The sequence below is a fragment of the Limulus polyphemus genome, unplaced genomic scaffold (genome assembly GCF_000517525.1).
Source record: "Limulus polyphemus unplaced genomic scaffold, Limulus_polyphemus-2.1.2 Scaffold208, whole genome shotgun sequence".
NCBI classification, from domain to species: Eukaryota; Metazoa; Arthropoda; class Merostomata; order Xiphosura; family Limulidae; genus Limulus; species Limulus polyphemus.
In genome coordinates, this window is record NW_013665818.1 from 268,274 (window position 1) to 284,495 (window position 16,222).

The 16,222-nt window shown below is 30.9% G+C and overlaps 1 protein-coding gene across 1 annotated transcript in view; it reads left to right on the forward strand.

Moving 5' to 3' along the window:
- LOC106478396 (tyrosine-protein phosphatase Lar-like) overlaps nucleotides 1-16,222 on the forward strand; it is a 298,391-nt gene that overhangs the window by 247,546 nt on the left and 34,623 nt on the right. Inside the window, exons 10-13 of the mRNA XM_022381996.1 lie at nucleotides 3,562-3,757; nucleotides 5,065-5,349; nucleotides 8,546-8,854; nucleotides 12,742-13,053. Coding sequence (XP_022237704.1) covers nucleotides 3,562-3,757; nucleotides 5,065-5,349; nucleotides 8,546-8,854; nucleotides 12,742-13,053 — 1,102 coding nt within the window. The remainder of the gene's footprint in view (nucleotides 1-3,561; nucleotides 3,758-5,064; nucleotides 5,350-8,545; nucleotides 8,855-12,741; nucleotides 13,054-16,222) is intronic.

Genomic DNA, 16,222 nt, shown 5'->3' on the forward strand with positions numbered 1-16,222 from the left:
GTTAAATGACTTTGCAAAGCATCTTTTAACAGACTTTTCAAAACTTTTCCCACAACTAATGTAAGACTAATGGTTCTATAATTACTTGGATAATTTTTATCACCTCCTTTGAAACGAGGTGTTGCATTACCTGCCCACTATTCAAGGACTGACAAAAAAAAGTAGTAAGTGGCTCACATATCCAATCTTTAACCTCCTTCAGAACCCCTTTTGGAAATATTATTTCACCCAGAAGACTCATTGTATTTTAAACTTCTGAATTTTTGTTTAACCAGCTCAGAATTAATGCAGTCATTTCGTTTCCATTTATCAACTGTTCAAGATGTGTAATACTGCTTAAATCTTTGATGGTAAAAACCAAAAAAAGCAAAATTTAACAACCCAGCCATCTCATAATCAGCAGATACTAGCCATCCTCTATCATCCCTCAAGGGTCCTACCCCCATCCTAACACTTTGTTTACCCTTCTTAATGTATTTAAAAAATTCTTACTGTTAATTTTACATTTTCAGCCAACCTTTTCTCATGCATTCCTTTTTGATGTCCTAATTTCCTGTTTCACTAACTTTCTTGATCTTCTATAATCTTCTAAATCTTCTGTCATACCAGTCAATTTAAATTTATTATGCTTTTTTTAAACTTTGTGTCTTAAACTCTTTGTGAGCCAACCTGGTTTTTACTTGCAGCTACCCTTTTCTTTCTCTAAGGAATATTTCACCTTGAATATTTAAAAATTTATTATTAAAAATTTTCCACATTTGATCAGTGTCTCCAAGTAACTCAGCTGTCCAATTCACAACAGATAATTCTTGTCACATCTCTTCAAAATTTGCTTTTTTAATTTTTGGAACCAAAATATCATAATTTATTGTTTCCATATGCAGCGAAACATCGAACCTAATAGAGCAATGATCACTTGCACCCAGATGTTTCCCAATTTCCACCCTCTTGATCATTTCTGTATTTGAAGTTAACAATAAGTCTAAAATAGAATGGTTTCTAGTAGGTTCCTTGACTACTTGGTAAAGAAAGCTATCCTGAACAGTTTCCAAAAACCTTTCTCCCTCATGGTTTGACTCTAGCATTTCCCAATCTATATGCCTGAAATTAAAATCACCCATAATTATGACTTCATTAACAGCTGAAATCTTAATCTTATTATAAAGTTTCTCACCAATTTCATCAGTATCATTTGGTGATCTGTAATAAATTCCCATTAAAAGCCTTTTCCCTTTATATCCGCTAATAGAAACCCAAATGGATTCAATCTCTTTGCTATTATATTTGATATGCTCAACTTCAACAGGATGTAACTAATATTTTACATATAAAGCCACTTCTCCCCCTCTCTTTAATACTCTGCCCTATTAAATATCCTGTAACCCTGTATTTCAAAAGAATTTCTGTCATCAAAATCATCTATGTTTAACCTTAATTCAGTTATTCCCATTATATCAAAATCCTCCATTCCTACCAGTGCTCTAACTTCATCTGTTTTATTTCTTATACTTCTAGCATTACAATAGTAACAATTAAGCCTATCCTTATAACTACTTCTATACTCATTTCCTATGATAAACTTTTCTCTGCCTCTTATTCTTTTTGCATTTAGTTTATCCTGGCCCTCACCACTGTCTAGTCCTAGTTTAAAACTTCCTTTACAGCTGAGTTAATAGACTTTGCAAACAAGCCAGCCCCTACCCTATTTAAATGTAAACCATCCATTCCAAAAAGCTTCATTCTTCCACTGAACTGATCCCACAAGTCCAACCAGCCAATCTGCTCAACCTTTCATACTAACCTAAGCCTAGCATTTAGTCCTAGTGACCTACTTAGAACTTCATCCCCACAGTTAATTCTGGGCAGTATCCCTGACAAAAGTAAGTTATGGCCTCTTCCTTTAAAGAATCTATGCCCTCTGATCTACATTTCCCTACATCATTAGCCCCTACATGCACAACAAAAACTGCATCTCTGTTAGCCCCCTTTATTATATCTCCTGTTCTATCAGTTACATCCTCCACCAATGCTCCTGGATAACATAATCTGATTCTTTTCTCTCTATTTACCCCAAAGACTGTTCTCTCTACATGGCTTGTCAAAGAATCACCTATAACTATAACCTCCTTATCATCCATATCCTTTTCTGACCCTTTTGTTTTTCTTCCTTCCAATAGTTCCTCATCTGCAGAAGTCAAGGGCTTAAGTTTGTTGCTACAACAAAATAGGCTCATTATAACAAAATTCACTGCTTTTACTCTAAAAGTACTTTTTCTAACTTTCTGAAAGTCATTGTTAGCTAATGTATCCCTTGCATGTAAAAGCTTAAACTCCTCCTGAAATCCTGTTGCCATTTCCCACAGCCTACACTCCTGTTTATCTATTGTCTCTATTTTAATTATGAGAGCCTCCAACCTACGAACTCTACATGAAAATTGCACATCTTCGTTACTAGCTTCCTTAAAAGTACATGCTAGTTCTGAGTTCCCAAATAAAGCCCATTCATTGCACCCAATACACCTAACAAACTGTGAATGCTTAACTCCAACACTAGTCTTAACCATTGTATTTATACTTATAGCCTGAAAGTAAATACTCAATACGAGTAACCTGTTATTAACACTGTTACTGTTAAGCCTAATGTTTAAGAACCAATTATTTTTTATCACTACTTTGTCTTCACACTAAAGTAATAAAGTTTATCTTGATATATATTAAACTTAGAAATAGAACTTAATAATTTATTAGAACAATATATGTATTGTTAATAATAAAATGTATATTATGTATATTATAACCTACCTACATCTATAAGCTGAATTTAAACTAATGGAGCTAAGAAGTAAACAAGTTAATTCTTAAAACACCAAGAGACAATAAATTAGTTTTTAAATTGTATTTATTTAATTAAAAAAAATATTTATCTTGTTTTACGATTTACTAGTAAATTGAAATATACCTAAACCTAAAGTACTGTTACATGTAATAAGCCTATTTTAATGTTATAGTAAAATTTACACCACTAAACTCCAAGTTAAAACTCTGACTATCTCACCTTTATTTACCATCTTACTATATCTAGTTATTACTGTGTTATTTAACCCAAATTATTACAAATTATAATATTAATATTAAATAACTTTCAGAAATATATAAGAGCTTATCTTTTCAAAGTCCTCCTTTTTCATGTAGATTTTATTTAAAAGATATCACTGTCTATAAACATTATTCAGCATTTATGGCATGTGCATCAAAACTAGTCCTAACCTTTCAAATGATGTTTAACACCAAATATATTTGCATATTTATACTAATATATACCTTTTCATGTATCATGGCCACATGATGTGCAACACAACTACTCCTAACTTTCAAACAACTCTGCAGAACACCCTTTTCATGTCTTAGGGTCACATAATGTATATATCTAGTCCTAGCTTTCACCTTGGAATTGTTCAGACGTACAAAGGGCAATATACAACCAGTTGTAACATCTTTACTTACACACAGAATACCAAATATATTTAATTATTTTAATACACACATACTGCCATATTCCAGGGCTACAAAGTGTATTATACAACCAGTCCTAACCTTCCAACAAACACGTGGAATACTCAGGCTGTTGATCGTAACCTGCTAACTACCATCAGTGATATGACACCCCATACTATTTACACTATCAGAGTTCAGGCGTCCACTAGTAGAGGGCCAGGACCATTTTCTGCTCCTGTGCAAGTCAAAACACAACAAGGTGGTATGTATGTTTTTCTCTTGCTCAGGATTTTGATTACTGTTTCACGATCATATTATTATTTTGCCTTACATCTAGAAAAAACACAAAAATACCCATTTATGATAATTGAAATATTTAGAATTGAGCAGTTAAATAAAAAATAATAATAATATCAAGCAAAGGTGAGAATTTCTACTATAGAAAAGTAATTCAAGATTTAGAAATGTTTGTGTCTATTATATCATAACCTCTTCACTTCAGCATATAAAAAGCATCAAGGCTACCAAATCATTACCAGAGCTCATCTCTGATATTGAACATCTGCGCACCATTAGAGATAGTAACTTATCATCAGAGCACATCTCTAACAAGGAAACTTCTTTAGGACATGTAGCAGCATCAGAACTACCTTTTCTATATTAGACCACATCTCCAATGCAAATTTTTAGACATCATCCAGGCAATTTTATCATGTCTAGAGTATAGATGGGAACATCTTAACAGCATTAGGCCTACATCAACAGAAGCCACTCGTTAAATCTGAAATGATACAATCTTTGCCTTCAAGAACATCTTTCAGAACAACTTTACATTTTATTTCTTGTAGTTGCATACCAGTACATGTGTTTATTCTTTGTTTGTACACTTATTATTTATTTTGAATAAGTTCAGTGTGGTGGTTGGGTGGAAAAAATAAGTGAATGCAGAAGTAAATTGTTGAAAAACTTGTAACATTCATATAATTGATACTTGAAACTGTTGGTACTTGGTGAAACTCCATAATTAGAGAATTAAAGAAAATGAAGACAATTGTACATTTCATGAATAAATCATTTATTATGACCATGGTTTTGCCAGTAAAGTCAAATTGATAACTACTGTAGACATGGAGTCAAAGTAGGGATTTGTAGCTTGAGAAAAGAATGCAGACACTACTTTCAGCCTTGTTTTTTTAGTCTCTCTAGTTATAGGCTTGAAAATACCTTTGCATTTTGATTCAACTTGTTTCTATACATTTATAATGATCCCTATTACCCCTTTTTAAATTAAAAATTTTTACTAATCTTGTTTAAGTGCTAATCTACACAATAGGTTATTTGTGCTATGCCAACCATGGGTATCAGGCTCTAAGTTCTAGTATTATATGCTCTCAAGTTTACAGCCTGAGCTAGTGGGAAGCTCTATCAAAAATAAGTAATTAGTTGTTTTTCATTATACACAAAGAATATTTGTGTTCATCTTTTGATTTCTAATATGCAAAAGAAAGTAATGCTAGTTTAAACATTTAACAACAACTCATAACACTGTACTGATGATTGTTTTTCCAGTGCCTAGTCAGCCACGTGAATTAAAAGCCATTTCCTCATCTTCAACAACTGTTGAATTATCTTGGAAACGCCCAGAACATTCAGGAGAAAATATTATAGGTTTTGAACTTTATTGGAATGATACCTTCACAAAGCAGCAATATCACCGTGTTATTCCTAACACTGAATCTTATACACTGACTGATCTTTATCCTAATACATTATATTATGTGTGGATTGCAGCGAAGTCTAAAAGAGGAGAAGGTGCAGCCACCCCATCTACTGCTGTTCGAACAGAGCAGTATGGTATGTTATATTTAAAGTATTTTAGTTACTGATAAAGTACATTAACTTGTTTGTATATATTTACTTTAAGATAGATAGGACCAGGCATAGCCAAGAGTTTAACATGTCTGGCTAAAAATGGGAAAGTTCAAGGTTTGAGCCCTTGATCTGCTATTAAACACATTCCACACTTTCAGCTGTGGGTGCATTATAAAAATGACAGTCGATTCTGCTATTTGGTTAAGAGTAGCCATGTATACAGTAGCTGATGCTATCTGATTGACTGCCTTCTTACCAGCAGTTTTAAATTAGGGATTGCTATGCGTGAACATTGAGGTCTTTGACCAGGCTGCTTAGTCCTTGTGTAGCATAAGGTGCCATTCAGATTGAAAATGTCAAGTAAGTTAAAAATAAGTTAATGTGAAGAAAATATATCTATAATGATAATCAAATTACTGAACGTTTGTTAATCTTGAGTATTTTTGGGGTGGGTGGGGGGTTATTGTTCTAAATGTAGTTTAGTGCACAAATCAAAACCAAAGGTTACTCTCTAACTTATAAAAGTTAATTGTGAAAATTAAAATGTTAGTAAAAAAATCACAGTTTCATCTATGTATGATTGTCAAATAGGATGAATAAAAGAAAAAACTAAAAGTGTTGAATAATATAACGTTTGAAAGTAAGCAACCCTCCATATTCGTACATATGAACTATTAAATTACTATAAAGAAAAATAGAATTATAATTTTATTTATTTATAGGTAGCTTTAAGGGTTTCATTTATGGTTGCATGAATGATGTGTAAAGTGTTACATTTCATATGTGCTTTGTGTTACTTATTAAATCATCATTTCAGCTTTGTCTTTTTGAACTAATTGCTCTATACTGTTTTACTGCCATTGGGGCTACATATGGTGTCTGATTATCATCTTTACACTAACCCCTGTAAGTTCTAAAGTCTGTATGGAGCAGACTATTCTTCATTTCACGACAACCTAAATTCCAAAAGTAAGTGACAATACTTGATAACTAGCTCCCTTTAAAGCACTGATCATTGTAAAGGTTTGTGGTCTGTCATCTTATTCTTGAAATGCAAACAAGACAAATCAATTGAAATTATTAAAATGTTATTTACAGATGTATATTTTATTATTTTAATAATTAATTTTATTACGCTTGAAAATCCATCTGTACATGGAATAAAACTTAATAGACCATAAACTTTAAAATGATTATGATTCACACTCACATAGTTAAATGGTTTGGTCAGTTGTCAGCTGCTTGGCAAGCTCCTGTCCATCCATCTACCCTTTGGCCTGTTGCACCACTGATACTAAGCATGTTTTTATATCCTAGCCTCACCAAGGCTGCACTGCCTTTCCTGCCTTCTCGCACCACCACCCAAAATTTTGCTGGACTCCAGAATACCAAGCAACAGAAAGGGGGAAAATCACTTAATTTTTTTTTCATAACCATACATACATAGCTTTCAAAGAGAAAATGTAGAAGCACATCTCTGTAATCATGGTCGTTAAAGGATATTAACTTATTTGTTAATCAAGATTTGGAGGTCAGAATTTCTAATCACCTGATTAAAAGCAAAACACCTAACTTACCATCATTTTAGTTTTTATGAAGGGAGTTCTTCAGAATGATGTGAACATCTCTACAGATTAATTTTATCACCTGTCACAACAACTGTTTGTAATTTTTCTGTTGCATAATATTGACATTTCAAATTACTTATCAATCTAAAGGTGTTGTCTTTAATGTACCAATTGAACATGCCTTAATATGTTGCAGGATGGGTTTTTCCATTGATATACAATTTCACCTATATAATTATGCAGTTCAGAATATGCAAAAATAGTCTTTTAGATACTGTTATAACTGCAACTGTCAACAAGATTATCTGATTGGAATTCATAAGATAATTTTTTAAATGCTTCAAAAAGTCCCATAGTTGATTAAAGGATCAGATCATACGTTAGATAATCTGATCAGAACAAGTTAATTTTTTTGTCTTGAGATATTGATGCAAATCAAATAGGTAAACAGAGGACCATATCTGAAAGTGTGCAAACCTTAATAAAGTTATTGAACAACTTGATAACTAGCCAGTTACCAGTATTTGATGCTTACCTCTATAATGGTAAATGACCACAAAAAAAGATACATGAAATAGAGATTTTGTATCATTCTTACCAAGTTATTTAAAAGAGTTATGGTAATCTGATATTACCTAATCAGTTTTAATACAAATTCAAATTTTCTCAGGTATATACATTGTCATTTATCTCTTTATGATAGTGATACAAGTCTTACAGTCAACTACATAATCAGAGCAGAATATATCATTTATACATTTAACATACTTAAGTGAATTTAAAAACTTTGTGTGTGAGCTATTTTAGTATAAAATACCATAGTTTGATGTATATTTGTTGATTAGTTTGTTGTTGTCATAAGACTAAAAAAGTTTATAACACACACAGAGAACATCAGGCGTTTCCTTGATTATTTCACCAGTGAATACATATTTTAGTTGTAGGCTAACGTGTATTCTCTGAACAAGGACATTTAAACACTGATCACATAAAAATGCATTTTCCCCTTTCTCTGTTGCCTTGTGACCTCACTATAACCACTTAACCTGGCCTTATCCACATTCTTCCATACTTTTACTCCTGCTCCTCTAGTATAAAATTGTATCTTTACAATTTTACATAGTTTATGTACTCAGAGAAGTAGATAACTTATGTTTTGTTCCTTTCTGATTAATAATGAAAAAAACACTAGCTAACAAATTCAAGTTTTTTCTCAGTTGTATATTTACAATTGAGGTAGAATAGAGTTTATTGTATATTTGAGATTTTGATTACCTTAGATAAAAAAATATTAATTACAAACTCTGTCAGTAAAACTGACATAATTAATAGGGTATTTTCTAAATCACTTTTAAAGTTTCATTTATATTAGTAATTTGAAAATAAAAGCATACAACTTAGTTAACTATAAACTATTTTTCTGTGTGTCACATTTACTTTCTTGAACAAGCATAACTGTTAGATATCTTTATTATCCAGGAATGTTTTTAGATTAGTTTACATTATGTTTTTATTTTTTTTAGTTTTATTCTTTTAAGATCATTATGTTATGCAATTTCCCTTTTGCACATAACTGGCACTGTCCACCCTTACCTTCCCCCTTCCCGCAGTGCCGGGTGCTCCTCCCCAAGAGATCCACGGCTATGCCTTAAACTCCCGATCCCTTCGCATCACCTGGCAACCCCCTCCCTTGGAACAACAGAATGGCAACATCTCCTACTATAAACTCAAGTACTTGAAAGCTGATGTGTCCAATGATTCAAGCAAGGCCCGTGAGATCCAAAGAGGGCCAGATGAACGCTCATTTACCATTGATGGACTGGAAGAATGGACAAGGTATTATGTCTGGGTGTTGGCGGGCACTGTCATTGGTGATGGTCCGTCTTCCAAACCTCTAAATATCTGCACTGAGGAAGACGGTAGGTAATTAGTGTTGTATGCATGTGAATTTGTGCTTTTTTTCACCCTGAGCAAGTAAATGTACCATACTTTCCAAGAACCTTATATAAATCTTTTGTATGAATTACTTTAACTTTTACAAGTTTACTTTTAAAATATTTGTGAATTAAAATTAAAATATTTAAAATAAAGATTGTTTTAAAACAAATATAACATATGATTGGGTAAAAATTTGTTTTATAAGTTAACCAAAGATCAATTTCTGCTACACTGTCAATCACTAAAAAATACTGTTGAATACTTGCCACTTTTTTCTGTCCTTAACTGTATAATTTATCTTTAAAAAAAATTGGTAATTACTTAGAGATTCAAGGGGTGTGATAAGTTATTAAAAGAAAATCAGCTACTTATTAAACATATACAAAGAGAGTAACTAGTTTTATATGTTTCTGGTAGTCTAAATAAATTGACTAAGTATAGAGAATAATTTGACCATGAATACATAAGAGAAATAGTGGATGAGAAATGCTTGGATGTCACTCTGTATTATAAATATAACATGTAAGTGTTTATAATATAATAAATATACATTTTGGGTTTATTTCAGCATTTTATCACACCCCTATTTTACCTATGAAAGTTTATGCATGATTCATCATTGAACCACTTTTTGTTTTTTTCCAATGAATAATGACCAATTTAATTATGCTTTTGGGATCTAAATAAATTGGCTACATGTAGAGAGTGAATTGACCAAACAAAATTAAGAGAAATTGTGGGTGAGAAATGCTTATGTTTCACTCTATAGATGTATTATAAATATAAAATGTAATAGTATAATCATTATACATTTTAGTTTTATTTCAGCCACACCCCTTTTTATCCATGAAAGTTTGTGCATGGTTTATCATTGTGCCACTTTTCTTCCAATTTTTCCTTTCACTCATGCATGCACTTAATTACCTTTTTCTTCCTGGTTTTTTATATGGCAGCTGGCAACATTTTCTTCCTTGTTGTGCATACGTTTTGTGTAAAGATGAGGGTGCACAACCCACTGCAATTTATAAGATAAATAGGCTAAAGATGAAGATTGTGTTGCTATTTTCAGTGAAGAATAAAACATTGAAATGCTCACATTCAGAATAAATGTGGGCTGTATATTATGCTTATGGCCTTGTTAATTTTCTGAAGATATGGGAACATGCAGAATATATTTTTGTTTTGTGTATGTATGTATATATATACATATGTGTGTATATGTGTGTAAACTAAAATTCAGTTAAATGATACAACAACAAAAAAAAGAAAAAAATATTTGAATAAATTCGTAAACAGAATATTTTAATTTGAAGATAATTATATATATATATATATTGTAGAACATAACATTTGAATACTTTAAACATTCACGAGTGTTAGTTAGTAAAGAATTTTTCATTTGTCCAGAAAACCAAAACTAATCCCTAACATTCCTTTGTACAATATATTATTCACCATTGTCTTAAAAACATCTGAGTAACAAAAATCAAGAATGTCAACCAATTCTTCATTTGTGTTTATGTGCATTGGGCCCAACATTTGTTAGAAAAAATGGTTGTTGAGGAGCAGTGCCTATATGTTTTTGGAAAAAAAAAAAACAAGCTTCGCTGAATAATTTAAATTGTGTTAGCTTCAAGTTTTTCACTTTATACAAACATTAAACATTATACAAATTAATAAATGGATTTTACAATAGATTTATATGTTTTTCCTTGTTATACTTTAACCCTTGATGTGCTTTTATGACTTTAATGTCTAATACAAAGTAATTAATATTAGATTTTCAGAAAATGTAGGATAGAACATTAAATACACAAACATTAAATTTTGTAATCTTCTTAATATATAGAAATGCTTTTGCTTAACATTTCAAACTATAAAAATTGCTAACACATTCTATTTATCCCTCAGAAGATCTTTAATTAGTTGTACACAATTTATACAACTGTATAACAACTGCATACAACTGTAGTTCTAGTTTTCATAAGAATTAGTACTTCATTTGAGAAATGGATGGAACTCTGCAGAATAATCATTAAATAAAATTGTGCTTCAAACTTTCAATGATTATTTGGAGTTGTCCTTTAATTTATGAGATTATATATTCACAATTTAATCAAACATTTTTACTATGTATGTAAAGTTTTGGGCCATTAAGCTCATATTTGAAATATTTTAAATTATAAAATATAGTGTTTGTGGGAAAATGTTTTGATGAACATTTTACAGGTTATATTTTTGTCTAAATATTAATTCTTTCAGCACTAATTATGTGTTTAATAATTAAGACTATGAAATGTACTGTTAAAACTATGAGCATAGGAAACTATGATGAGCAAATTGTAGAATATTCTACAAAGAACTTGAGATCTGATAAAAAATAACAGTCTACTACAAATTGTTTTCTTGATTTAATATTTTAGGAGAACAGATATTTTTTATCTTAGATGTTATAATACACCCAACTAAGAGTTGACCTGTATTTTTTGAGAAAGCTGAAAATTATGTATAAACTACTTTGTGATGTGTAACTTTTGATACATTATGCTGAGATCAAAGCGGTGAATTTAACCTAATTGCTATTATGTAAGGCAAGTTTTCCTGAACAAGTGATTCATCCATCTGTATTACATGCTTTGTTCAATAGGGAATAACTACAATACTAAAGGTAGGTATTATTAGCCAGAATTTGAGTAAATAATGATTTTCTAGTCTGGATAGAGAGTAGTTTCCAGAGGATTCAAGATATGATTACTCAGTTGGAAGATGAACACCAATTTATTGAAAACTAGGTTTAAATTTCACTCAGGAAAGATAATATTCATTCTAGATATTTTAATGATAAAAACTGGCTTTTTCTTAATGACAATTATTTTTATAGCGATGATTTAATCTCATATCTTGCATTATTCAGAATATACAGTATCCACAGTTTGAGAAAGAAAAAATAATCTTTCTTTCAATACCATTTGATGTATGGATGTGGGTGTATTTAAAGTAGAAATTTTGTAATTATTGATATGGTCAGCTATATTGTATAAATAAATATATATGTTTAATATGAAACCATGCAAAATAAACATAGAGAATGATAAATGATAAAGGTGCTGATTAAAATCATACACTAAATGATGTATTGGCCAAGTAAAGGTATATGATTAATATTAAAATTATAGAGTCAAATATAATTAATAAGTGAAAGTATGTTTAATATGAAATTAATACAATTGAATATACTGAATAAATAAATGAAATATTAATAATAAAATCATTAAATCATGTAGTTAGTAATAAAATTATAAAGTTAAATATATTTCATAAATTAGAATATTAATTTAATATTAATATTAATATAGTTAGATACAGTAGCTGGATTAATGTGCATTCAATGTAACATAAGTCATCTTACTCAATAATTAAAAGTAAAACATTCAAAGATCGAAAGGTATAATCATACTACATTGTATTACTTGATTATTTGATTCACAAATCAATAGCCTTTTCTCTTGTAGCTACAGGAATTGTTTGTTTACTGGTAAATGTTTGGCTTTCCTGACTATGAATATATTTCATAAATACTATTATATCCATTTATATCTTACATGTATAATTTTTGTATGTCGTTGTTATATTTTCATGACCTTTAATAATGTGATTATTGTTACCAAAGATATCAAGTCAATTAATTTTTTTGTATTTATTTTGGATGTGATCATTATTGGTTTATGGTTATGAATTTCTAACAGGAACTAGTGTATTTAACTTGTTTTTAAGAAATGTTTGCACAAAATATTTTAGTTTGTGAGAATTATATGAAAAAGTTGGATATTTAATTTTTTTGATTTAACTATGGAATTTGATCATTCAGTGCCAGGTGAACCTCGACATGTTCAGGTAATACCCATCAACAGTACCTCTCTAAATGTCAAGTGGAAACCCCCATCAGTCCGTGATAGGAATGGACTAATCAGGGGCTTTCAAATTCATGTGCAAGAAAAAAATACGGATGGAGATCTAGTCAATGAGCCTATTAGGTATGATGTAGCCAATGAAAAAGCAGAAGAGTATAATGTCACAGGGCTGCAGCCAGATACAAATTATGCTGTGCAAGTGGCTGCTGTGACTCGTAAAGGAGATGGCACAAGGAGTCACCCTCAAATAGCTAAAACAACTGGTGGAGGTAAAACTATGGCAGGTTATTCTAACTGTATTATATACAATAAGTTATTATGTCAAACTTAAATCATATACTGTAATAAAAATCATCTTTTTTTTTTATCTTTTTCTTATGGTTTGTGTCCCCACCCCCACCCCAGTCACTCAGCAGTAATTCTGTAGGCTTATAATACTAAAAACCAAATTTCAGTGCACAGGACAGATAGCTCAGTGTGTAGCTTTGTGCTACAAACAAACAAATCTTATTGTTTGAAAATATTTTTATGAATCATATATTTTGTTAGAATTGCCCCCAAACAGGTAGGCATTAAGTGGCATTTCTGGCCTTCCATAGGAACTTCTTTTATCCAGGAGGGATAGGTGACTCTCAATGAGCATGAAGTTGTCAGGTATCACTTACACATGAATTAAGTAATGACAGACAAGTAACACTTTAAAGATACGATGTTATAAAGATGTGATGAATGAAAATTTATATCTTCTAAATAAAGCTTTTATTGTTGTTTTGGTCCTTATAGGAATTCCTCTATGTGAAGGTGACTGCTGCTGCACCAACTTGCACCCTCTACACAAATCTGGGGGTGGGGACATTTGCTCTACAGTTTCTATGTCACTGTAATTACCTAACTTTTTGTTTCTGTATGTGGGTTGACTAAGATCAAATTAATCTATAGGCCTTTAAAATAATTCCATAAAAATACCTAAATGGTAAAATATTCATTTTTTTTTAGATTATTCTATTTGCATTGATACATCAAAAAATCTATGACAAAAACAAAGACTTGTTACTGCTAATAAACATTTATATTTTTATTGGTTTCTATAAGTATTTTTATTCAGTTCTAATTGTACAATACAATTTAGCAGTCATATAATTGAAATGGATCAGATGCTATTATATATACACACACACACACACATTTAAAAATTTAAATAGATTTTCATAAATAAAGCTCATTAATTTGTATCTTTTTCACTGTGTAGAAAGTTATTTGCCTACTGTGGAATAAGCCTCATAATGTTTTGCTATTTACAACATTTTCAGAAAGGCAATCCTGTGAAATGCCTTTGATGTTTAATACAAAAATGTGTTGGCTTTTCATTATAAGTGACGATGTTGTGTATTAATATGCTTGCATATGTTAATGTTGGTTAGAAATGACTTAAAGTGTTAAAATTATATTTTCAGTAAAAATTTGTCTCCAGAGTAGACAGAGCAGTGTTTTAGGCTCCATCAGATGGTGCCAAACAAACAATAAAATAATATTACCATAATGGTGGCCATATTTTTTCAAAATGAATATTCATTGTTTTATCTCCCAAGACCAAGATTTGTGAAGTAAAATAGTTCACTAGACACACAGACTCATCCACCATTATTCCAAGATCCATTTTCTTCAGTCAAACTTTTGAGTGGGTGGGCTCTCCTCTACAGTGTGATAAATTATAATACCTCAAATGTATTACCTTACACTTACTATTATTAAAGGTCATTTATCAGGTATATGTTCCAACTTACCAATCAATCCAAATCATTCTTTAGTACCTCAACATCTTCAATATAACCCAAATATTTAATTTCATCATCAAACTTTTATAATTTATTAATTATACCCATGTTAATATCATTAATAGAAATAATAAAAAGGTCCGAAGAATTGACCCCCATGATACACCACAAGGAGAAAAAGGCACAATTGGACATTAATAACAACTTTTTGCTCTCTTTCTCACCCAGCCACCCTACAATTCAGTCAATCACACACACCCCCCCCTCTCAACCCCAATCTGATTTTCATAGCCAATTTGTGTGGAAGTTTTTCAAAATCTTTCTGAAAATCCAAGTACACGTGCTTTCTATTATTTAAATAACAAGTAACATCCTCAAAAAAGTCAGCAGATTAGCAAAGTAGATTTTACTTTAGTGAATCCATGATTGCTTTCATTTATAGTATCACATTACATAACATGCTTGAAACCATTGGCACAAACCTACAGAAGTGACTATTCAATTTAAAACAATTTCAATTCCTCTAATTTTCTAGCACTTGATACTTAGCTGTATACTGGTTAGGCACACCAAAAGAAGCATCTTAGACAGTTCCCATAATATATTAAATAAGCTAATTTCTTCAGCCTTTGTGTGTGCTGTCAGTATGTAGTGCATCAGTTATATGGCTATAGTTATAAATGAAGCAATCTTTAAACATTATAGTAGCTCAACATATATAACCCTTGTCCACTGATATTCTTTGTTTTGTAAATATGTTGTATAAATATATTGATCCAAAGAGTAATTAACCCAAGAAGTTCAAGCAATTTAGAATGTTGCTTCATTTTTCTTTAGGAGCTCAAATAGTAAGAGCTGCATATTTTGGTAATTAGCTATATAACAGATAAATTCTATAATGTTTCATTAAACAATTCTACCTCTTGTTCCTGATATAGAAGGGACTACCTTTGAAAAATTTTGAGCATTTTTAGCCATTTTTTTATTATTACATTCAGTTTTATTGATTTATGATACTATCTTATTCAAAATGAATTTGAATATATGTCTTAGTGGTATGATTACCGTGAAACAGTATCCTAGCCCATCTCAATGGATAACACAGATACTTGTACAAATTGGTATGATGTTGTGGTTTTCTTCCCTGTCTATGTTATTTGGAATATTCAGTGATGTATGTAGCTATGGGTATGAAATACGACACTTGAACTCTTTATTTGAATTAAAAATGCAATAGATTATAATTCTCACTGTCCTTAACCTGTGTGGATGTTTTAAGAGATTCCTCTATGCCACAGCAGCCAATGACAAGTAATTATACAGAACATGCAAGCCAGCCAGTAAGTTAAGAATTGCACAATTATTGTGAATAAAGATGTTCTTTTCCTGAATTTGCGTTTTTGTGGAAACTTTTGGCTCCTATTTGGATATCAGTGTATCTGAATACCTCACTGGATATGAAAAAGTAAACAGATGTATACATGTGTACACTGTGCAAAAATACATCAAATTTTAGATATTTGTCAGTGCGAACCTGTGCCTTCTCATGACATAGGCTTTTCACTATGAAATCACAAAGATACATCTTAAAAGATTTCCCATGATACTTTAAAGGAAACATATCGACTGTACTTTCTAGCCTTGAGCTTGTACATTAGATATG